The sequence below is a fragment of the Camelus dromedarius genome, chromosome 2, assembly GCF_036321535.1.
Source record: "Camelus dromedarius isolate mCamDro1 chromosome 2, mCamDro1.pat, whole genome shotgun sequence".
In the NCBI taxonomy this organism is placed as follows: Eukaryota; Metazoa; Chordata; class Mammalia; order Artiodactyla; family Camelidae; genus Camelus; species Camelus dromedarius.
This window is the reverse complement of record NC_087437.1, coordinates 65,120,166-65,143,951: the sequence shown is the minus strand read 5'-3', so window position 1 is coordinate 65,143,951 and position 23,786 is coordinate 65,120,166. Positions and strand designations below refer to the sequence as shown.

Genomic DNA, 23,786 nt, shown 5'->3' with positions numbered 1-23,786 from the left:
TCTACCAAAGAACTTGGTATATTTCCAAACCTACACCACCTCCCCAGGACAGCTATTTTCAGCTGCCATTATTTGCTGGCTTCTAGATCACCCAAACTGGCTCTTAACAGAATGAAGTGGAAATAAATTAACTGGTTGTGAGTTGCTCAGTATCAGTGTTTTTATTTTGTTTTGTTCTTGGGGGGGGGGGGGTGCGCGCGTGCGCGGGTGCATGGACGCGCATGCACGCACGCGCTTATTCATTTCCTTGAAATCTGTGGTTGAGCACATCAACCAGCTCTTACCCTGCCCATTTTGCACAGACTCTTCAACTATTGCTGATTTCTCAATTTGTGACACCTTGAATTGACTCTGGCTCTCCTAGGTGGAAAAAAAACTCCATATTTTTGACTATCTGAATTTTGGTATCACTATGAATTTGAAACCTCCCTTGGTGGTCACACGCACAGTAAGCTCCTTCACCTCTCAAAATATTTTCAGTTCTTATTGCTGCTGATATATATATTTTGGCTTTCTATGTATTAAGCCACTCAGTAAAAATATTTTATATTTCTTTATCCAACCCTGTATAAAGTGTTTGTACATAAAAAGGACACAATAAAAGCTTACAAGCAAAACTAAGGATTTTAGGATAGACAACTTTAAATGTATACACAGCAGTAGACCACTAATAGTACAAGTTATCAATAAAGTAAACACCAAACACCCAATGGATAAAATTAGCTATTGTACAAAAGCACTTTAGGGAAAAAAATGTTTTGTGAATCAAAGGCCTTCACAAAGGAAAAATACAAGACTGGATGGTCAAACTGGAAATTTAGAAAAATAGAGTTGAGGATGCCAGTCCAAACAGTCTGGTCCTGGTAGCAGAAATAAATATGAAGAAGAAAGTCACATACTTTTAACGCTGAATCACATAACCTATACCACTTTCTCATTACATAATCACTAAGTAATCTTCTGATTATAATTTAACTTCCCATTAAGATTTTACTATAGAGAAAGAATGGATTTAATCATTTGTACTTCTTTTGGTTTATCTAATAGTCTCTTGAACTTAGCACAAACCCCTTCCTTCCTGAGACTGAAAGGCCATGTGCTATTAAAACCAAGTTTCTGGGCCTGTAGAACTACAAAACAGCCATCAATTAGACTATAGTATACTCATCAAGGTAAATAACATTTCCAATTTCTTCTACTACCACACCCTTGTAATTTCTACTATAACATTCTAGCTACTACACTTTCATGTGCTAAAGTTTTAAAAACAGATTGTCTGAACTGACTTGTCATGTCATAATCTTGGCCTTTCGTGAGTCTTTATTCCAGTGATTGTGAGGTAACTTCCACCCTACCTGAGCAGCTTGCTCTGCCTGTGTCTGGCTGAGCTGGGTTTGCAAAGCGCTAATGAGTTCTTCCTTCTCTTGGAGCTGTTTCTTCATTATTAAAAGTTCTTCCATCTCTGTTGAACTCTTAGCAAACTGAAAACACAAAAGGAAAAAAAAATATTTAAGCAAAAGAATTAACACTCTTAATTCTTTGACCTCATTTGCCCTAAATACCTAACAGTATCCTTCTAATTTCCACTTCAAACTAAAGAGAATTGCCATATATGTTGGTTTTTTAAAAAAGTAATTGTCAAAATTATTTGTCAGAGGAAAACAGAAGCAATAGCAGAAGTTTTTCAGTTTCTCTGAATCCTCACATAGAAACAGAAAGCATAAATAGATAATAAAACCAAAATCCATGGACAATATTTACAATAAAATTAGGAAGGTAATCCTACAAACCCCAAAATACAAGTAAGTAGGGATAAACAACCAAAAGGGACAAGATTTGCATGGGATTAGCGTTTGTGCTATAGGAAGAAGTCAGCAACAGAGCAACATCTGATGGCCTTGAGAACAACGCCCAAATAGCCAGTAAGTTCTTATTGCGTAGCACAGTTGGCCCATCTTAAAACAGCAGCTTATATTGGCAGGGCCTTCCCATTCTCCAATACTGGCTGAATGCAAGGGGTCCGTAGTAGAAAGGACTAACAGGCTAGACCAATCTAGTCCCTGTGAACTCTCAAAACTAACTCATCAGGGGTTTTTTCCAAGATACAAACTACACTAAGAAGAAACATCTAGGTGTGAAATAGAAATTAAGCAGAATAGGGGTAACAGAAATAGAAGAAAAACAAGGGCTACACATGTGCTATATAATTCATTATCAACTAGCCACGTGTGGCTATCGAAGGCTTGAAATATATCTAATGTAAGTGAGGAAGTTAATTATTAATATTATTTAATTTAAATTAATTTAAGTATAAAATACTTTTTCATTAAATACAACTATGTTTTAGTATGATTATATTTCACTTTCCCTGTTGCATCACATAAGGTACTGCTGAATTGTTGTGCAAGTAACAAGTATGCACATTGTTCCTAGTGCTATAATAAACATACCAGCTATCTAGTCTATGTCAAAGGATTGATTCAATTTAAACACTTTCTTCCTACATACCGATGTAACCCTGTAATGTGTTTATCTGAATACCTTAAGCAGAGAGTAGCAGTACCAGTTGATAACCTATGCAAATCATAATTGGTAACTAAATTACAATACAAACACTTATTATTAATTTTAGTCAAATTATTTTTCTAGTTAAAAATAAATATAGATAAAAAGATGTGGTATATTCATACAATGGAATACTATTCAGCCATAAAAACCAACAACATAACGCCATTTGCAGCAACATGGATGTTCCTGGAGAATGTCATTCTAAGTGAAGTAAGCCAGAAAGAGAAAGAAAAATACCATATGAGATTGCTCATATGTGAAACCAAAACAAACAAACAAACAAACAAAAAAACACCATAAATACAAAACAGAAACAACAGACTCATAGACAGAGAATACAAACTTGTGGTTGCCAAGGCGGCAGGGGGTGGAAAGGGACAGACTGGGATTTCAAAATTTGTAGATACTGACAGGCATATGCAGAATAGATAAACAAGAGTATACTGTATAGCACAGGGAAATATATACAAGATCTTGTGGTAGCTCCCAGCAAAAAAAATGTGACAATGAATATATGTATGTTCATGTATAACTGAAAATTGTGCTCTACACTGGAATTTGACACAACATTGTAAAATGACTATAACTCAATAAAAAATGTTAAAAAATAAGTATAGATACATTTTTAAGTTTAAAATAAAAGTGTAATATTGATGCATAGTTCATTCCTTCTGATTTCTAAGCAGTATTCCATTGTGTGGATATACCATGGTTTGTTTAAATATCCTCCTGCTGATAGACATGTGAGGTGTTTCTAGTTTTTGGTTATTACAAGAAAAGCTGCTATGAACATGCACATACAAGTCTATGTGGTCATATGCTTTCATTTCTTACAGATGTCGCTTTAAAGTTAATATGCTTTTCAAAGTCAAATTAATTGTCCTAAAAATAATTAAGCAGTTTCTTAACACAGATGCAAATATTAAAGGAAAATGATGTTTCAGCACTTGGTTCAGTTATTAGGAAGTTTCTAAATATGTACTGGAAAAACCTGAGTACATGAATCTATTTTTTTCAACTGGAAATTTTATGAAATCTAAACACAGATGAAGTATTTCCAATGAAAACTAAGCATCCAAATTGAGATATCATGTAAAATACACACCAAATTTCAGACTTAGTACAGAAAAAAAATTAAATTAACACAAAAATAATTTTTATGTTAATCTTAAAAGTATATTTTTAATAAATTGGATTAAATAAAATATATTGTTAACATTAATTTTACCTGTTTCTTTTTTACCTTTTGTAATGCAGCTGCTAAAAAAATTTTAAATTATACATGTGGCTCACATTATACTACTGTTGGACAATGTTAGTATAGACCAAAGTGAAGGTCAGGGGAAGAAAGCAAGGAAATCTCAGAAATTCACCTGCCCTATCTTTGAGCACACACACAAAACAACAACAAAAGAGATAAGTCTGTTAATAAAACACAGTTTTCCTGAACTAAGCCTCCTTCTAAAAATTTAGGAAAATTAATTTCACACAAAAATAAAAAAACATAAAAGGATCCAAGTCAAATCCCATTCAAAGATACTATTAAAAAAGAAAAAATAACTAAGGAACATGTGAGAAGAGAGTACCATCAGCTCAAAAAACAAATCAAAATTGCAATCTATTTCAACAGGTGTTTAAAAAAACATTAAGAAAATTATATAAGACATGAAAATAAATTTTAAACATCAGAACTAGAAAAACTCAGAAACAAGGTAACAGAATTCAAGAAGAATTTGATTCTTGTGAATCAAAATGAACTCTGACATATCATTTCAGAAAAGAAGACAAAACAAGAAGAAACACAAAAGCAAATAAACACAAAATAGAATGCCTTAAATAAAATAAGGGAAAAAAAGAAAAATCTTTTTAAAATGAAGAGATAAAAAGGAACTGAGAAAAACTGATGAATATTGAAGATAATCAAAGGTGGAACATAGGGATAACAGAATTCCCTAAAGAAGAAAACATACCAAATATTACAAGCTATATAATTCAAGAAACTCTTCTGAAAAAAAAAGATGTGTGAAACCATATATTGAAAAACCATACTGGGTATCTACAAATATCAGCCATGAATGACAAACACCAATGCCCAGCCTAGTAAAATCACTAGACTTAGTGGAGGAGAAAGGAAGGGAGGGAAGAGAAGGGAAAGGAAGAAACAAAGAAGAAAATTGATAGATACATAGACAAATATCTATTGGGCATCTAGAAAAATGTATTAGTCATAGCACTTTAGTGACATGTTAACTTAATGATTATAAAGTGACTGACACCCCTACCTGTGTGGCTTGCTCTGTTCGTGCCTGGGTAAGTTGGGCTTGCAAACTGCTAATTAGTTCCTCCTTCTCCTGGAGTTTATGTTTTATCTTTTCTAGTTCCATCTCTTCCTCCGTAGAACTCTTGTCATGCTGAAAACACAGGAGATAAAGTCATTTATTTAAAAGAATCTAATTTGCCCGATACAACCAGTTTATTATAGTTTTATCCAACTGCTGGGAGCAAGAAATAACACCTGACCTAACAACAAGGAAGGAATCCTGGAGTCTTCCAGTTTCAGTGTGGCCAAGGAGCTCCTGTTAGACCCATCCTCCCTCAGATAACCACTGTAAACTCTGGAAAAGATAGTAAAATCGCTATCTGAAAATGCTGCAGAGCAACCCAAAGCAGGAAGATGCTGGAGGGGAGTAGATACTTGGAAGAAATGGTACCAAATTCCCCATTTTTATGGTTTTTAGTCTGAGGGCAAAACCAGTCAGTGACTGAAAGGATTAAAACTTAATAGAAAGCTCACAGTCTCACTGCCTTGAAGAACTAGAGGACAGAATTCAGGAAAACAAGGCTGCTGCTAAGTCAGGGGCAAAACATCATAAAAGAGCCAGTGGGGAGGAAGTATAACTCTTTCAAATACTCTATTTTTTTCCCCCAAAAGTTCGTCCTTAGACTGAACTAGACTCTGCTTCCCAATTGAATTCACCACCACCTACCCCAAAATGAACCTAGTCTGTTCACTGGAACTACACCAAATAATTTCACTTTCTTCTACATAATAGTCAGTCAAGCATCTGAGGATAGCCACCACTTCTTCAACTACACTTTCCACAGAACATCAGCTTTGTAGTGAGCATACAATAGTTGAAAGGCTGCTATGACTGATTGCTGGAACTTAGAAATCATTTAATCCAACCTTTTTATTTAACAGAGGAAATAAATGAAGCTATAAAATGTTGATTTGTTTAAGGACTCTAAACTTTAAAAAAAAAAGGCAGAGTATAAAGTGGATCATCTAAAAATCTAACAATATAGCAGAGGGAAATGTTTAGAGGAAACAAAGCAACATGGGGAGAGATAGGTTGGTGCTACCACAGCCAAAGGAAGGAAAAATTGTGAGAGGAAAAAAGGAAAAAAAAACCCAAAAAGTAAATAAAGAAGACTCAAGATGAAGACATTATTTAAGAAGAATAGGAGAAGCTTCTAAAATAAGCTTTGAGAAGTTAAATACAGCTATCATTGCAGGAAAAGAGTTACCTTTTGAGCATTAGACCCAGGAAAGAAAGACTAACCAGGGTACTCGTGAGCTAACTAGTGACCCCAAGGATTATGCCTAGAATTGATTAAAATCTAATTTCCCAAGAGTAAAAACATTGTGAATAAGAATATTAGTGAGTCATAAGGTAAAACAGGATGAAATCTAAAAAAATTTAAAGATTTCTTATGTAGAGTGACATCTAAGCCAACTGTAACGTGCACGTGATGTGCCAGCCTCTCTTTGTCCTATACCAAACTCTCCAAAAAAACAAAAACAAAAACAAAAACCCTGAGGTTTCTTGTACTCTAAAGAGCTGACTGAATGTGAATATGTAGGGTTTAACCACAGAGGAAAGGTAATAAGAACAAGTATTGGGACAATGCTTTATTCCTCAAAAGGCAACACTTTACTTATTTCTCTCTCCACCCTCAACCTTAAACTGTCTTGTTGGTGGCAGTCATAAACCTAGAGAGCATCCCTTATAGGAGCCCAAGATGTATGAAACTTTAATGTATTATTATGTCACTATATGAAGACAAAGAATATTCTGTATCAAGTCACTGAACCAGAGAATTTCAGAGAGAGAAACCTTACATATCACCTAGTTTAATCTTTGAAGCAGTGATGAAACTTCTCTAAAAGCTATGTGCTTCTCCTATCCAAATGCCTCACTACAATATTTATTTCTTCCTGTTAGCCTTTTTAATTCTTTGAAAGTCTAGGTCACAACTGATACTGAATTTCCATGTTTTCTGTTGGTCCTTTATTCTGTGTATGGCCCACAGCCCAGCTAGACTGCAAGTTCAATAAGAAAGGATAGCATTTAGTGCTAGATTACTTTAGCCTCATAAATTTTTGTGATTAGTGAAGATGTGCCATATGGGAGGCTTTTCCTACTCAGAAAATATGTATTATACCCAATCACCATACCTTGGAGAGTTGCTCCTCTGACTGAGGTTCTGCAGACAGAACAGTCCCTCCTTGTGCCTTCATCTCTTCTATGTGTTTATTCAAAGAAGTTAACTTGGCCTTAGCATGAAGTTTTAGTTTTTTTATTTTGTTATCAGCAGCTTTTCTTTCTTCCTGTCAGAGAACAATGATGGTAAATAAACAAATGTTTATTCATCAGTTATCTAGCATATAACAAAAGGTATTCTCAGTAGACATCATCCTACAGCATTAGGGAAATAAGAATCAGATTCTCTAATAATCTAAGTGACTGTTACATCTGTCTTTCATCAAATATTTGGCAAGAAAGGACAAAAACAATGATACCTGTAGAACTTCATCCTTCTGCTGCAGTTGAGCATCCTTCTCTCTGATGATTTCTTTTAGTTCCACCACCAACTGCTCTGCATAAGCCAGGCGCTCCAGAACATCCTCCTGTGTTCTATCATTAAATTCCATGTCAGGTTCTTGGGGTAATTCCTAGTATTTAGACAAAAAGTTGCCAGTGCATGAGGGAAAAGGTATTAGCATCCAACAGGAGTTCCTTCATTCCAGCTTCATCTTATCTCTTGCTCAATTCATATCCTTACTTATGAAATCTTTCCAATAATAATTATTACCCAATAATTATTATTTAGAACATACTATCATAGCAATATATTACATATTTTGTAAATGTTAACCATTTTATAAACATTATCTCATTTATAATCTTATTATAGTAATTTTACCAAAGATAAAAATAAAGGGAAGCAAAGATCACAAACCATTACGTGGAAGAGCCAAAATTTAAAATTTAACCACTAGGCAATACTGCTTGTCTTTTCAGAAAGCAAAACGACTTCTTTTGATCCCTATGTGGCCCTCAGAAAATACAATACAAACAGATATTCTCAAACCCAAAAGGTGTTCCAGTTCCACCATTTGTCATTTCAAACCTTTCCTGTGGAACAGGAATACATACTGGAGGAGTTAAAACAATCTAGCACTAAACAAGGGGACAAACGAGAACAATCTTTCTAACCTCATCCAGAACTTGATTCCCCTCACTGTGGCTCACAGGCTACAGACTTGGAGGAAAAGGATCATTTATAAAGTCTCCATGTTTTTCTTAATCTTCTCTTCCACTTAGCACAAGGGAAGCTGCCTATATCTTTCTATCTTACATTTTTGTCCTCAGAAGAACATGGAATATATGTCTCATCAGCTTAATTCAGAACAGAGCTACTCACAGGTTCTAAGGAAGCCTTCATATTCTCATCAGTATCATCTCCTGATAATTCATGCAAAACAACATTAGCTAATCCTGACAATCGGCTCAGCATTTCTGCAGGAAAGAAAACATAAGAATCAGTAAAATGGACGTAGGCTTCTCCTATCATGGTAACTGTATTATGTCTAAGTGAAATAAGAAAACTGTGCAGGTAATATATATTCAACACAGACTCCAGCATGGTGATGTCTTTAAAAAGGCATTTGAGTATATACAGTGTAATCACACTCTGTTCTTTTCAGTGGCAATTGCACAGAGATTTTACTCACCATCACTAATATTTTTTAAATGAAATACAAATACATAATTGTTTAGTGGAAAATAATACACCTTAAGGTTATCTTTAATGCTTTTTCTATCATCATAATTTCATTTACAAACATGGACATCTAACTATTCCTTCCCCTGCCAGACTATTACTTTCTTCTACGTTGTCAAATACACCCAGGATTCAAAAAATTTTTTCTTTTATGTGTCCATGAACCCCATTCTATGTGGTTTCACTAAAATTTAAATGTAATCCTTGCTCAAAGTGTATAGCATTAAATGCATATACTACAGGAAAAAAAAGGAAGGAGGACTGAAATCAGCAACCTATGCTTCTATAGGGAATTGGAAAAAGAAGAGCAAATTAAAACAAATATAAGCAGAAAAAAAGAAAGTACTAGAGCAAAAATTAATAAAATTGGAAATAGAAAAAAAGAGAAAATCAATAAAACCAAAAGTTGGTTCTTTGAAAAGATGAATAAAATGTATAAAGCTCAGTCAGGATGACCAACAAAAAAAGAGAAAAGATACAAAATATCAACACCAGATAAGAAAGAGAAGACACTACTACTGACCTAACATACATAAAAAGGTAATACAGTAACATCACAAACAACTCTTGCTCATAAATTCATCAACATAGATGAAATAGGCCAATTCCTTGAAAGATACAAGCCACCAAAACTCACTCAAGAAGAAATAAACCCCCATATACACATCCTTTGCCTCTTTTTTTCTTTCCTTCCTTCCTTTGTTCCTTCCTTCCTTCGTTCCCTGTCTTTATTTAATCATTCATTCATTCAGACCGGTGTCACCAGCCAGTCCATAAACCCTTTGAAAGTGAAAACTGTAATGTTTTCATATGAAAAATCAAAATAAATTAGACTGTGCATAGCATTAGACAGGTGATTATGCTAAATCATATGCATAGTGACAAAATACTATCAAGCTTTTAAAACCCTCAGCAGGGAGAAATGCAAAAGCTGTTGTACAAAATAAGCACTTCAATAAAACTAGTCTCTGCTATAGTTTTCTTCTACTCATGGTAGTAATAGTGTTTAGGGCAGCCATGGTCCTTCATTAAGAAAGAAATGGCAAGACTTCTGTTTCTACAACATGTTAATTGGATAAGCAGTATATATAGCATTTGGAAAAGATGTATGAAACGGGAAAGAAAAAAGAGAACCACAACTAGGAGGGCAACATAGGACCATATACAACTACACATATAACTACTCTAAGGGCAACACAGGGTCATATGTAAGTACATAGGGACATCATAATCACTCATTCAAGCTATGAGATGCATAACAACAGTCAGTTAATAAAAATCATAATTCACCAGGACAAAGACTCTTTAGACTTTCAACTGTAGAGATTCAATTTTCTATAGTAACTATTAATGAAGGAAATGAACACTACAACTAAAGAGCCATTATTAGGCACAGAAATTTGCACTAATCAAAAAGTCATAACAGAACCTAACTTATCAAACAGAATCACTTTATCTTCAGATTTTTTTTATCACTTCTGATCACAATGGTATGAAATTAGAAATCAGTAACAAGAGGAAAAGTGGAAAATTCACAAACATGTGGAAATTAAACAACACACTTCTGTACCACCAATGGGATAAAGAAAAAATCAAAAGGAAAATAAAAAATTATCCTGAGACAAATGAAAATAAAAACATGACAAACCAAAACTCCTGGGATGCAGCAAAAATGTAAGTTCTAAGAGGGAAGCTTACGGCAATAAACTCCTGCATTTAGAAAAAACAAATACCTTGAATAAATAACCTAATTTTGCACCTTAAGGAATTAGAAAAAGAACAAACTAAGCTGAAAGTTAGCAGAAGGAAGGAAATAACCAGGATCAATACAGAAATAAATGAACTGAAGAGTACAAAAACAATAGAAAAGATTAATAAAACTAAGTTTCATTTTTCAATGAAACTAACTGGTTTTCTGAAGAGATAAACAAAATTGACAAATTCAGTTATATCAACTAAGAAAAAAAGGGAGAAGATTCAAATAAAAGTATAAGTGAAAGAAAAGACATTAAAACTGATACCACAGAAATACAAAGGATCATAAGGGACTATGATAAACAATTATATGCCAACAAATTGGACAACCTGGAAGAAACAGATAAATTCCTAGATATATATAACCTATCACAACTCAATTGTGAAGAAACAGAAAATCTCAACAGAACAAAAACAAGTAAGGAGACTGAAACATCCAGAACTTGATGGTTTCGCTGGTGAATTCTACTACATGTTTAAAGAAGAATTAATGCCAATTTTTCTCAAACTCTTTCCCAAAAATTGAAGAGGAGGGAACACATCTACAAACCAATGTGATATACCATATCAACAGAATGAAAGATAAATATCATAAAATCATCTGAATAGATGCAGAAAAAGCATCTGACAAAATCCAAAATCCTTCATGATAAAAACTCTCAACAAATTAGGTACAGAAGGAGTGCACCTCAACATAATAAGGTTATATACACATCACACTCAATGGCAAAAAGCTAGAAGCTTCTGCTCCAAGATCAGAAACAAGACAAGGATGCCCATTCTCACTACTTCTATTCAATATAGTGCTAGAATTCCTAGCCACAGCAATTACACAAGAAAATAAATAATAGGCATCCAAATCAGAAAGAAAGAATAAAACTATCTCTGTTTGCAGAAGACATAATCTTCCATATAGAAAATGCTAAAGAATTCACACACACAAAAGCTGTTAATACAAATGAATTCGGTAAAGTTGCAAGATACGAAATCAATATGCAAAAATTACTGTGTTTTTATATACTAACAATGAGCTAGTCAAAAAAATAAATTAAGAAAACAACCCTATTTATATAGCATCAAAAATAATAATAAAGTACTTACAAATAAATTTAAAAAGATGTGAAACATTTGTACACTGAAAACTATAAAACATTGAAAGAAATTAAAGAAGACACAAATAAATGGAGAGATATCCTGTGTTCATAGATTGGAAGAATTAATATTGTTAAAATGTACATAACATTCAAAGCAGTGTACAGAGTCAATGCAATCCTTATCAAAACTCCATTACCCTTTTTCACAGAAAGAGGGAAAAAAATCCTAAAATCATGTGGAACTACAAAAGACCATGAATAGCCAAAGCAATCTTGAGCAAGAATGAAGCTGGAGGTATCACGCTACTTGATTTCAAAATATACTACAAAGCTATAGTAATCAAAACAGTATGGTATTGGCATAAAAACAGACATACAGGCCAATGGAACAGAATAAAGAGCCCTGAAATAAATTAACACATTTACTATCAACTGATCATTAAAAAAGGTGCCAGGAGCACACAACAGGTAAAGGACAGTTTCTTCAATAAATGGTATTGGGAAAACTGGATATCCACATGCAGAAGAATGAAACTGGACTCTTATCTCACCCCATATACAAAAATCAACTCCAAAAGGGTTAAAGACTTAAAACATGCAACTGTAAAACTAGTAGAAAAAAAAACAGAAAAAAGGCTTCTTGACATTGATCTGGGCAATTATTTCTTAGATATGACTCCAAAAGTACAGATAAAAAAGCAAAAATGAAAAATGATATTCCACCAAACTAAAAAGCTACTGTACAGAAAAGGAAACAATGAATAGAATGAAGAGATAACCTATGGAATGGAAGAAAATATTTGGAAACCACACATCTGATACAGTATTAATATCCAAAATATAATGGAACTCAAACAACTCAACAGCAAGAAAACAAATAACCCGAATTTTAAATGGGAAAACAAAGGATTTACATAGACACTTCTCAAAAGAAGACATACAAATGGCCAACAGGTATACGATAAATGCTCAACATCACTAATCATTAAGGGAATGCAAACAAAAATCACAGTATCACCTGACATCACTAATAGAAAGGCTATTATCCAAAAGACAAAAGATAACAAGTGTTGGCCAGGATGTGGAGAAAAAGAAACCCTTGAACACTGCTGGTGTGAATGTAAATTGGTACAGTTATTTTGGAAAACAGTCGGGAGGTTCCTCAAAAAACTAAGCATAGAACAACCATCCGAACCAGCAATTCCACTTCTAGGTATATATATCCAAAAGAAACGAAATTAATATCTTGAAGAGATATGTGTACTCCTATGGTTATTGCAGCATTATTCACAATAGTTAAAATACAGAATCAACCTGTGTCTATTGACAGATGAATGGATAAAGAAAATGTGGTAGATACACACAATGGAATATTATTCACTGCCCCCCCCCCAAAATAAGGAAATCGTGTCATTTGCAAAAACATGGATGAATCTGGAGGACATTATGCTGAGTGAAATAAGCCAGATACAGAAAGACAAATACTGCCTGATCTTACCTATATATGGAATCTAAAATAGTCAAACGCAAGGAAGCAGAGAGTTGAATAGTGGTAGCCAGCAGGTACAGGGGAGATGTTTGTCAAAAGGTACAAAATTTCAATTATGCCAGATGAGTAAGTTCTGAGAATCTAATGTTCATCATGGTGACTACAGACAGTAATACTGTACTGTATATTTGAAGTTTGCTAACAGAGTAGATCTTAAATGTTCTTACCACACACATGCAAAAAAGGTAACCATGTAAGGTGATAAATATATTAATTAGCTTGACTGTAATAATCATTTAACAATGTATTGTATATCAACATATCACATACACCTTAAATATATATTTTTATTAATTATACATCAAAAAGCTTAAAAATGATATCTACTTCCAATATTAACACTTACTTACCAAAAATTAATAATTGCTAAATGTATTTAGAGCACCTAACAGTACAGCAGAACACAAACAGTAGATATATGACAGAGATATGTATCATATTTACTTTTACAAAAGAAAAATTGAACTTTGATACTCTCACCATTTTCTATGATGCAAACTTTGCTGAACACAGATATATATGATGATATCTCATATGAATTAAAACAAATAAGTTTATCAATTATGCCTCATCAAAAATAGAAAAACCCAGAAATGAAGCAGAAACAAGAAATAATTTAAAATTTTAAAAATTCATTTTGGAAATGAAGATGAAACTGAAAGGAATAAGTGTATGAATAATCAAAACAAAGCATGCCTTAAGAAAAAAAAAGAATGTTGAAATAAAGGATAACTTTAAAAATCAAAAAGAAATTAACCATAAACTAAACATGCAACTACTTTATGACTCAGTAATTTTACCCCTAGGCATTTATCTCAGAGCAGTGAAAACTTAAATTCACACAAAAACCTGTACATGAATGTTCTCAGCAGCTTGATTTTTAAGAGCCCAAAACTGGAATCAGTAAGGATATCCTTCAACAAGTAAATGGCTAATTTAACTATGGTACAGGCATAACTTGTTTTATTGAGCTTTGCTGTATTGTGCTCCACAGATACTGCATTTTTCACAAATTAAAGGTCTGTGGTAACCCTGTGTCAAGCCAGTCTACTGGCATCATTTTTCCTAAAGTGTTTGTTCATGTCATGTCTGTCACATTTTGATAATTCTCACAATATTTCAAACTTTTTCACTATTCTCTGTTCTTTGTTATGGTCATCTGTGATCAGTGATCTTTGATGTTACTACTGTTCTGCTGTTATGCAGAAAGTTTTAGTGGTCTGAATACAAGATTAAATCAGTCATAACATTCCCTTAAACCAAAGCCTAATCCAGACAAAGGCCCTAACTCTCTGCAATGCTATGAAAGCTTAGAGAGATGAGGAAGCTGCAGAAGAAAAGTTTGAAGGTTGCAGAATTTAATTCATGAGACTGAAGGGAAGAAGCTGTCTCTAAAACATAAAAATACAAGGTAAAGCAGCAAATGCTGATGTAGAAGCTGCTGCAAGTTATCCAGATCTAGTAAAGATAATTAATGAAGCTGGCTATGCTAAACAACAGATTTTCAACACAGACAAAATAGCCTTCTATTGGAAAATGATGCCATCTAGGAGTTTCACAGCTAGAGAGAGGTTAATGCCTGGCTTCAAAATTCAAAGGACAGTCTGACTCTCTGGTTAGAGGCTAATACAGCTGAAGACTTTAAGTTAAAGCCAATGCTCATTTACCATCTGAAAATCCTAGGGCTCTTAAGAATTATGTAAAATCTACTCTCTCTGTGCTCTATAAATGGAACAACAAAGTACATCTATTTACAACATGGTTTACTGAGTAAGCCCAGTGTTGAGACCTACTGGTCAGAAAAAAAGATCCCTTTCAAATTATTGCTGCTCACTGACAATGCACCTGGTTATTCAAGAGCTCTGATGGAGATGTACAATGAAATTAAAGTTGTTTTCATGCCTGCTAACAAAATATCCATTCTGCACTCCATGGACCAAGGAGTAATCCCAACTCTCGAGTCTTAGTATTTAAGAAATATGTTTCATAAGGCTACAGCTATCAAAGATTCTTCTGATAGATCTGGGCAAAGTAAATTGAAAACCTTCTGGACAGGATTCACCATTCTAGATTCCATTAAAAATATTCATGCTTCATGAAAAGAGGTAAAGATTAACATTAAAAGGAGTTTGGGAGAAGACGACTCCAATTCTCATGGATGACTTGGAGGGGTTCAAGACTTCAGTGGAAGAAGTAACTGCAGATGGGTGGAAATAGCAAGAGAACTAGAACTAAAACCAGAGTCTGATGATGTGACTGAATTGGGGAAATCTCAGGATAAATCTTGAACAGGTGAGGATGATCAAAGAAAGTGGTGTCTTGAGATGGAATCTGCTCCTGGTAAAATGCTATGAAGATTGCTGAAATGACAGCAAACCATTTAGAATATTACATAAACTTAGTTGATAAAGCAGTAGCAGGGTTTTAGAGGACTGACTCTAATTTTCAAAGAAATTCTACTGTAGGTAAAATGCTATCAAACAACACTGCATGCCACAGAGAAATCATTCATGAAAGGAAGAGTCAATCAATGCAGCAAACTTCATTTTTGTCTTAATTTTTTAAAATTGCCACAGCCACCCCAACTTCCAGCAACCACCACTCTGATCAGTCAGCAGCCACCAACAACAAGGCAAGACCCTACACCAGCAAACAGATTATGGCTGAATGTTCAGATAGCATTTTTAGCAACAAAGCATTCTTTAATTAAGGTACATACATTTTTTAGACATAATGCTATTTCAACTTAAAAGACTACAGTATAGTGTAAACATAACTTCATATGTACTGGGAAACCAAAAAATTTGTGTGACTCATTTTATTGCAATATTAGCTTTATTGTGGTGGTCTGAAACTGAACCCACAATCTCTCTAAGGTATGCCTGTACCTACATACATACCATGGCATACTACTCAGCAATAAAAAGAAACAAACTACTGATACACCCAACAATTTAGATGAATCTCCAGGAAATTATGCTGAATGAAAAAACAAAAGCCAATTCCAAAAGGTTACATGCTATATAATTCCATGCTTGTATAATATTTTGAAATGACAAAATTTTAGAAATGGAGGACAAATTAGTGGTTACCAGTGCTTAGGGAGGAATTGGAGGTGGGAAAGTAGGAGGTGGTTGTAGCTATAAAACAGCAATACAAGGTATTCTGTGGTGTTGGAAACATTCAAAACATTAACTGTGGTGGTGGACACAAGAACCTTCACAGGTAATAAAACTGTATAGAACTTAACACATACATATACAAATAAAACTGGGGAATGTACTAATGTCAGTATCCTGGTTGTGATATTATACAACAGTTTTGTAAAGTGTTACCACTGAAGGAAACTGAACAAAATGCACAAAAAGGATCTCTCTGTATTATTTATTACAATTCTATAAAATCTGTAATTGAGTCTACAAGTGAATTTACAATTATCTCAGTTTTTAAAAAGAAAAAGAATTGAACTAAATGTGATATCTTATGATAGTATCCCAGAACAGAAAAAGGACATCAATGGAGAAATAAGTGAAATCCAAACAAAGTATGGAGTTTAGTTAATAGTAACATGTCAGTGTTGGTTTCTTAAATTTGATTAATGCACTTTGCAATTGTAACATGTAAACATTAGAGAATACTGGGTAAGGGGCTTACTGAACTCTTAACTATCTTTGCATATCTTCTAATAAATTTAAAATTACTCACAATTGTTTATTTTAAAAAAATTCAAAAAATAGACAGTAAAAAAGGAATCAAGAGAAAGTGATAAATGTTGAAGATAAGCAATGAGGATAATCAGATTCCCTGAAAAAGACAACCAAAGCAAAGATACAGAATACACACAAAAAAACAAAATCCAAGAGAACTTATCTGAATTTTAAAAGATTTGCAGTTACACACTGAAAGGGCCACCATGTATCTGAAAATACCAACCCAGAATGACCAATAAGGCATTCTAGTAAAATTAATGGACTTAAAAAAATTCTTTGAGATTTAGGCCAAAATATTATGACTTGTAAGTTTAAAAAAAGACTATAATCAGACTTTTCAACAGCAAATGCTTGCCAGAAAAAATGGACTTATAGATTTGAGATATTTAAAAAAAGAAAATGTGAGCCAAGGATTCTATTTCCAGCAAAAGTGACCTTCAGATATAAAGAGCACAGACAGAATGTTATAAACTTGCAAGAAAATTCATGAAAAAAATTTCCCAGGAGCCTTTCCTAAGGCATCTATTAGAGAGAAAGCTTGAAACAACCAAAATGACTGAAGAAACATCATCATAAGATCTAGTAGTGAGCATTAAACATGTTACTCATAGGACTAGGACCGGGATAGAGAGAGTAGAGTATTTATTTAATGATTATATGCACTGACAATATATACAGCTCCAATAAACAGAACTGAGGAAAATGTGAATAGTGTATGTAAAAAAAAACTTAAGAAATTGTTTCTAACAACCAAAATTAGTAGTGGTTATCAACAGTGTTATTACTCCTGGACTATTTTATGTGTCATGTGGAATTAAAGTGAGTAATTACGAGCATAGTAATTCTACCATATTTTCATTATGAAAAAGGAGATATACATATAATACAGATGAAATTATGAAACCCAAAATAAAAACCTTGAATTTGAATCAAAAATATTAATATGAACCTACGAAGTATTTTACCTTAGTAAATATATTTTCCTAGCTCTGTCCACTGAAAAGGCTGAAAACGATGACAAACTGAGAAGCAATAAACATCTTTAGCACCTAGATTAGGGTCTTGAAATATTATTCCCCATTTAAAAATTTTTTTTAAATAGGAAGGCTTCTAAGACAAATGGCTGATTCCAGTTCTGAACCAGGAAATGAATAAAACGAGCCTGAAAAATCTTGTCATACAAAATAGCAAGGAAGCTATCAAAGATAGCCTATGTCAAAGGACCCAGGAGACAAACTGAAGCGGTTCTTACAAGCCAAAGGAACAACTGAGTTTCTAATAAGAATATGAGCTAAACTGCAACAGATTAAAAATCTACCAAACATATTTAAATCCACAGGTTCATAATAATAATAAACTGGTCATCATCTGAACTAAGTATCATAAAAAAACGAGGTAAGTACAAGGATTTATATTGCCTTTTCTATCGGGACTTAACCATTTAGGAAGCAAATAGTGGATTAGGGGACACATTTTGTAAAATTATTCCAGCTAATGAAAACAAATGGTAGAACTGGAGTATCTCATGTAATATTTTGTAACTCCTAATAAATTCATGAATCTAGACACTGAACAGCCACAGCTGCTATCCTCAAAAAAGAGCAAAACCAGATACCCTGTGCCTCTTGATGAAGGAACACCACCACCTGTATAGTCTTGCCAAAGGGACTGACCATCAGTCTGGTGAAGCCTCTGGATTGGCTGTCAATTTCCGGGAAATGGAGAAGACAGAGGAATACGTTGAACTGCCCCACTGAAAGTGCAATTCCCAGACTGTGGGAAAGTACACAGGTGAAGAGTCCTAAGTTCTGCAACAGAAACTGAAAAGACCTCAGAGTGGTATGCTCTAGATCAAATCTTTTGCATGTCACCATTAACCAAGAAGATTGTGATGGATACGTAATTTCTACCGTGAAAATATGATATCACTTTCCAAATATAAAATTAAAATCCTGAATGTTTTTTCAAACTAAAACTGCCCCCAACAATCCACCATTACCACACATAAGATTCGGAGGCATCCTCCCTAGAAGGGTGTGTCTCCATCAGCATCCTATGAATTACTGCACATGAAGGACATACAGATGAACACAGGATAATGATAATATGAATGGTAACAACTACCGAGCAATATGTATCAGACACTCTATATACATTTCTCTCTAATCCTTACAAAATCTGCAAGGTAGGTATTATCATCATCCCCATTTTATAGATGAATAAAACTGATACTCAGAGAAACTGACATCTCAAGGTCCCTTAGTTAAATAAGCATTATTGAATAAGATAGACGGTCTTTCAATGGAAGATGGGTTTTCTCACATAACTGTTTAAAAATCTATATATTTGAAGAAAGGAAAGCTCAGTATCAGGGAAGGACCATTTCAGGCCAAAGTAAAAGGAATTTCTCACAGACTGAGTCAACATTCTGAGAGGTCCATGAGAAAGTAGATGGCACAGTGGAAAGAGCACCAAATTGGGAGCCAGGAACTGAGTTTTCAGTCCTGTCTCCAACACAAAAAAGTTGTATTATACTGGGTAAGTCACTTTACAGTTTCCTCACCTTAAAATAAAGAATACTAGCAAGGAGCATTCTATTGCCCAGTATTATGACCCAATGATGCAAGAGTGATTTCTGTAGCTGTTGACATTAAAGGAATAACAAGGAAATGTAAATGGGAAGGGCATCCCAGGCACAGTTAAGTGCTTTAAGTTAGCTCAGAGGTTGGGAACTTGAGGGCAAAAGAGCCACTAAGCAGCCATGCTTAAGCTAAATGAAGAAGGAAGGATCTCCCTCTCTGATAGGCTCACTGTAGGACAGAAATGGGCAGATGTATATATAAAAATTAGTAAAGGGGAAAATATATAGTAATAAATTCATGTAAGGAATATCTATTACTGCTGGACATGCAATGCTCTTGCTACTGTTTTATAAAGCACCAGAGTCATGAGTAGCAACTTGGGGAAAGAATAAAATAAAGAGCTTCATGCCAAATCCACCCTTCCATAAAATATTTAGGCAAATAAAACAATCCCTCAGAGTCAGTGCTGGCCACACCTTCTACAAACCCTGCCACAAGATCTGGACACTTGTGTGTTGAGGCAGTACTTAAAATTCAGTGAGTCTTATTTTCTGTCTTCACTGCTGTCAATAATTATTCTCAAAATATTTACTTGGTGTAGAGCATTATCCTGGGAGCCACAAAAATCTGAAAAGAAATACAAGGCATGTCCCTAACCACAGAGAACTTAGTACAAACACATAGGACAACAAAAGTAACTGAAGACAGTGAGCGCATGCTTGTGACTACATGCAATCGCACAATTTGCTTTGGAATTTAAATCACATTTTTCCCACAAAGACAACAACACAGGAAATGGTTGTATTTCCAGGTCACTCCTCAAACTTATTTAATGCATATTTAGTTGAGTCTCAGTAGTTTTCGTTAATTTTAAGTGATTCTCAACCAGTTTGAGAAACTGATAGGAAATGGTGCTATATCGCTGGGAAAAGCATATGCAACATTATAATTTTACAATTAGAAAATGAAAAACTATTTTTCATGCCATAAAAAAACTGTTTTCATTAACCAAATTTAGAAGTAAATAGTAGCTATAACTGATATACACAGTACCATGCACTACAAACTGATCAAATCTCATCATTTTACTCATTTTATTATTAAAACAACCCAAGGAGGAATTCTATCAATATCCCCAGTATTAAGGTGAGTAAACTAAGGCATAGGCAGGTTAAGTAATTTTCCCAGACCCAGAGCTCAACAAAGCTTCTTAGCTGGTAGAGATACAGAAGATAACCAATTTTCTGAGTACCTTCATCACCCAGCATTCTTCACTGGGGCTTAAAACAGAGCTGGAGGCATAAGGGCACTCATATACTTATGTATACTTACAGTTATATAAGCACTTTTTCCCCAGCAGTACACAGACTAAAATGAGATGACTCAGAGTAGGAGGGCCCCAAAGAACTCCATACTGTTTATACCATACACAGGCTCATGCAAGGACACAAAGATAAATGTACATGGACAGACACTTCAGCAGTGTTTGTGATGGCTAATGACTGAAAACAATCTCAATGTCCACCAATAGGGGACAGGCTGACTATATTTTGATATTTCTAGAAGGGAATGCTGCCAGTCTTTTAAAAGAATGAGAATTTTATACATACGAATATGGAAAAAAAACCCTAATTTAAGTATAAAGTCACAAAAAAAACCAAAAGGTGTAGAGTAGCAGGTATATTATAATTCAACTTGTGTGAGAAAGAAAAGGAGCAGTTGAATGTGGTTGAATATGATCAGAAAGTTTCTTAAGAACAAATTATTTACAGTGCTTACTTCTGGGAAGTAGGGAATGGGGAAAAGGGTCAGTACATAGAAGAGAAAGAGACTTTTGTTTTATCCTTTTGCATTGAATTTAATTTTACCAAAAGCACATATCACTAATTTTAAAATAGCTAATTAATATGAAAATGAATTTGTATGTTCATGTATGACTGAAGCATTATGCTGTACACCAGAAACTGACACAACACTGTAAACTGACTATACTTCAATAAAAATATATATTAAAAAATTAAATTAAATTAAAAAATAAAATAAAATGGCTTAATTAAAGATACAGTATTATAGAGCTAACATCCTTTCATATAGTGGTTCCTAACAATAGACTAGTATGTAATGATCAGTGGTAAGATATGTCCCCCCAAATTTATAATAGTAGTTAAGCTAGAGAAGTTTATGAATGATTTATTTTTTATAAACAAGAATAAAATCAACATCCCTTTAACTAATCTTCTAATGCAAAGGGGAAAAAAGAGACACTTAAGATTCAAGCAAAAGGAAAAAAGAATAATATCCAAAAGATGATTATTTTTAGGAGAGGCTGGATCCCAGAGGAATAGAGGTCCTCAAAAAAAAAAAAAAAAAAACGATTCCCCTAATCTGGAATCCTCAGAGACGCAAACATCTTCTCAGAAAATAAGGAAACACCTTTATGTGATCTCCAAATTGGGCTGGGAGTGTCCCAGGAAATGACAAGAATTTTTTTCATCCTTTTAAATGTATGTTTTTGTATATTTTATAAGTAACACATTTACAGTGCTATTTATATATTATTCATAATTAAATATACAGTACTTAGAAGATGGTTGCTCAAAATGTTTTACTGATAGGGCAAGCAATTTAAAAAGTTGGAAACTACTGATGTAGTCCAACAAACTTAATGCAGTGAAAAGGAAAGCATTAAATAGTCATTTCATGGTCAAGAGATGAAAAATAAAAGCTGTGAAACAGTGTACAATGTCTGCAATTTTTGAATTCTCTTCAACTTTTCCTATATCTATTCCATGACCATATCCTGCCATTTTCCAAAGAACATTTCCTCATTTTGACCATTCATAATCATGCTGACTATCCAGATTTAATATTTCATGTTTCTGAAAAGGCCTCCGGTCTTTCTGTAGGGAGTTCTCCACTGCCATCTTGCATAGAACTGTGAGATTCTTTACAAGCTCAGAAAGCTTCCAGCTATTTCCAAAAGTGAAAGTACGTATCCAGAGACTTTTAAATATCCCTGTCCCACTCGCAAATTGTCCTCCCCCTACAGACCAGCTGGAGCCCTTTAAATAAGTCAGACAAACATATTCCTCATTTGTCGAGGGGTTCATCCTCTCCTTCACACTCCCGCTCCAGCAGAATTAACATCCTCCACACCACCATGTCAAGTTCTTTTTCCTCCAGAACTCTCTTCAGGGTTCCCTTTCCTCTTACAGCCTGCCTACCTCTGACTCCTGGGATCTTAGTGTTGATAGGGTCGCAAAGATCATCCCTCTCTCCGAATCTCTCCAATCTCTTCAGCAACGCATTAGTAGGATTGTTCGACAGGCCCTCGTTTGCGTTAATATCTCCAATATTTCCGTGATCTGCGCCCTCAAGACCTTCGATCTGTTTGGGTCCCGCCTCCCCTTCCCGACACTAAGTTTGTTTAGGGCTTGGGCGCAGGGGCCGGGCAGGTTCTCTCCGACGTCAGCTGCTGCGTACACAGGTCGGCCTGAGCAGGCCGCTCAGGGAACAAGGCCGTGCGGACAGGACTGACCCAAGCGCCTTTCTCCGTCGCTCCTGGAGGAGAAAGGTCCTAGAGAGGGGGCAGACCACGCATATGTGCCCGGAGGCAGCCGAAGCCCTCCGGAGGGGCCAGCTGGCGTGTGGACTATTAAAAGTAGGCCTGGTAGGTGAAGGGAGGCAGGCTGAAAGGCCGGATCCGGGACTGAATCGGGAGAGGAGGGAGGGGAGGGTACCCGAGTGTAGCTGCTTTGGCAGCCCCGCGGGGCCTGTAGTAGCGGTGACCGTTACAAGACTCAAGGAGGGGAGGAGTTGGGGAGCGTCCCCCACTCACCTGGAAGAGGTTGTCGCCGGAGACTCCAGCTACCCCCCTCCCAAATTGAAGCCACGTCAGCTCGGGAATCCCGTAGGCGACACCTACCACCGCCGCGCCCCGCCAAGGGACTCAACCACTCGCAGCTGGGACGGAAGATGGGATTGGAATATGGACCAATCAGAACTATCCGCAGAGCGTTACCAGGGAGACCAGGCACGCCTTGTTTGTAACTAACCCATCAACAATAACGGAAACCAATCAACGTCAGGAAATGCTCCGCTTCCTCAAAGAAACAGCCAATAGACTCTAAAGAGTGGAGGGGGCGGGGTCAGACGCAAGCAAGTGCTCCGGAAGAAAATGTGGGGAAGAGCCGGAAGTGCCCGGGGAAAGGGCGGGCGTTCTAGGAAAGGTCAGGTGTTTACAAAGTGAGGTGGGTCGGCCGATTTCTTTTAATTCCTCGGCAGGGTTGGTGGTGACTGAACTATGGCTTGGGCTTTTGCAGAGACACCGCACAGCGGGAACCAACTACCATAAGAATTGTTGAATGAGCTGTGAGAAGGGAGTGAGGGTGTGGGTTTTGTTCTAGAGTCTTAAAATATTAGAGCCAGGAAGGTAGGTCGTCTAATATGATCTTTTCAT

General features: G+C 35.2%; 1 protein-coding gene across 9 annotated transcripts in view; it reads right to left on the bottom strand.

Annotated features, from left to right (window-relative positions):
- The window catches only part of GOLGB1 (golgin B1), a 72,673-nt gene extending 49,375 nt beyond the window's left edge, over positions 1-23,298 (bottom strand). For 8 of the 9 annotated variants that reach the window (XM_010981551.3, XM_010981552.3, XM_010981557.3 and 5 more), the window contains exons 1-6: positions 23,166-23,298; positions 8,278-8,372; positions 7,373-7,525; positions 7,028-7,180; positions 4,851-4,979; positions 1,356-1,481 (exon numbers count right to left, since the gene is read on the bottom strand). In XM_010981551.3, the coding sequence (XP_010979853.2) occupies positions 1,356-1,481; positions 4,851-4,979; positions 7,028-7,180; positions 7,373-7,525; positions 8,278-8,370 (654 nt within the window). In that variant the 5' untranslated portion in view covers positions 8,371-8,372; positions 23,166-23,298. Of the gene's footprint in view, positions 1-1,355; positions 1,482-4,850; positions 4,980-7,027; positions 7,181-7,372; positions 7,526-8,277; positions 8,373-22,551; positions 22,884-23,165 lie in introns of those variants that run through there. The other variant, XM_031454915.2, reaches the window with a different exon arrangement.
- Positions 23,299-23,786: the final 488 nt, after the last annotated feature.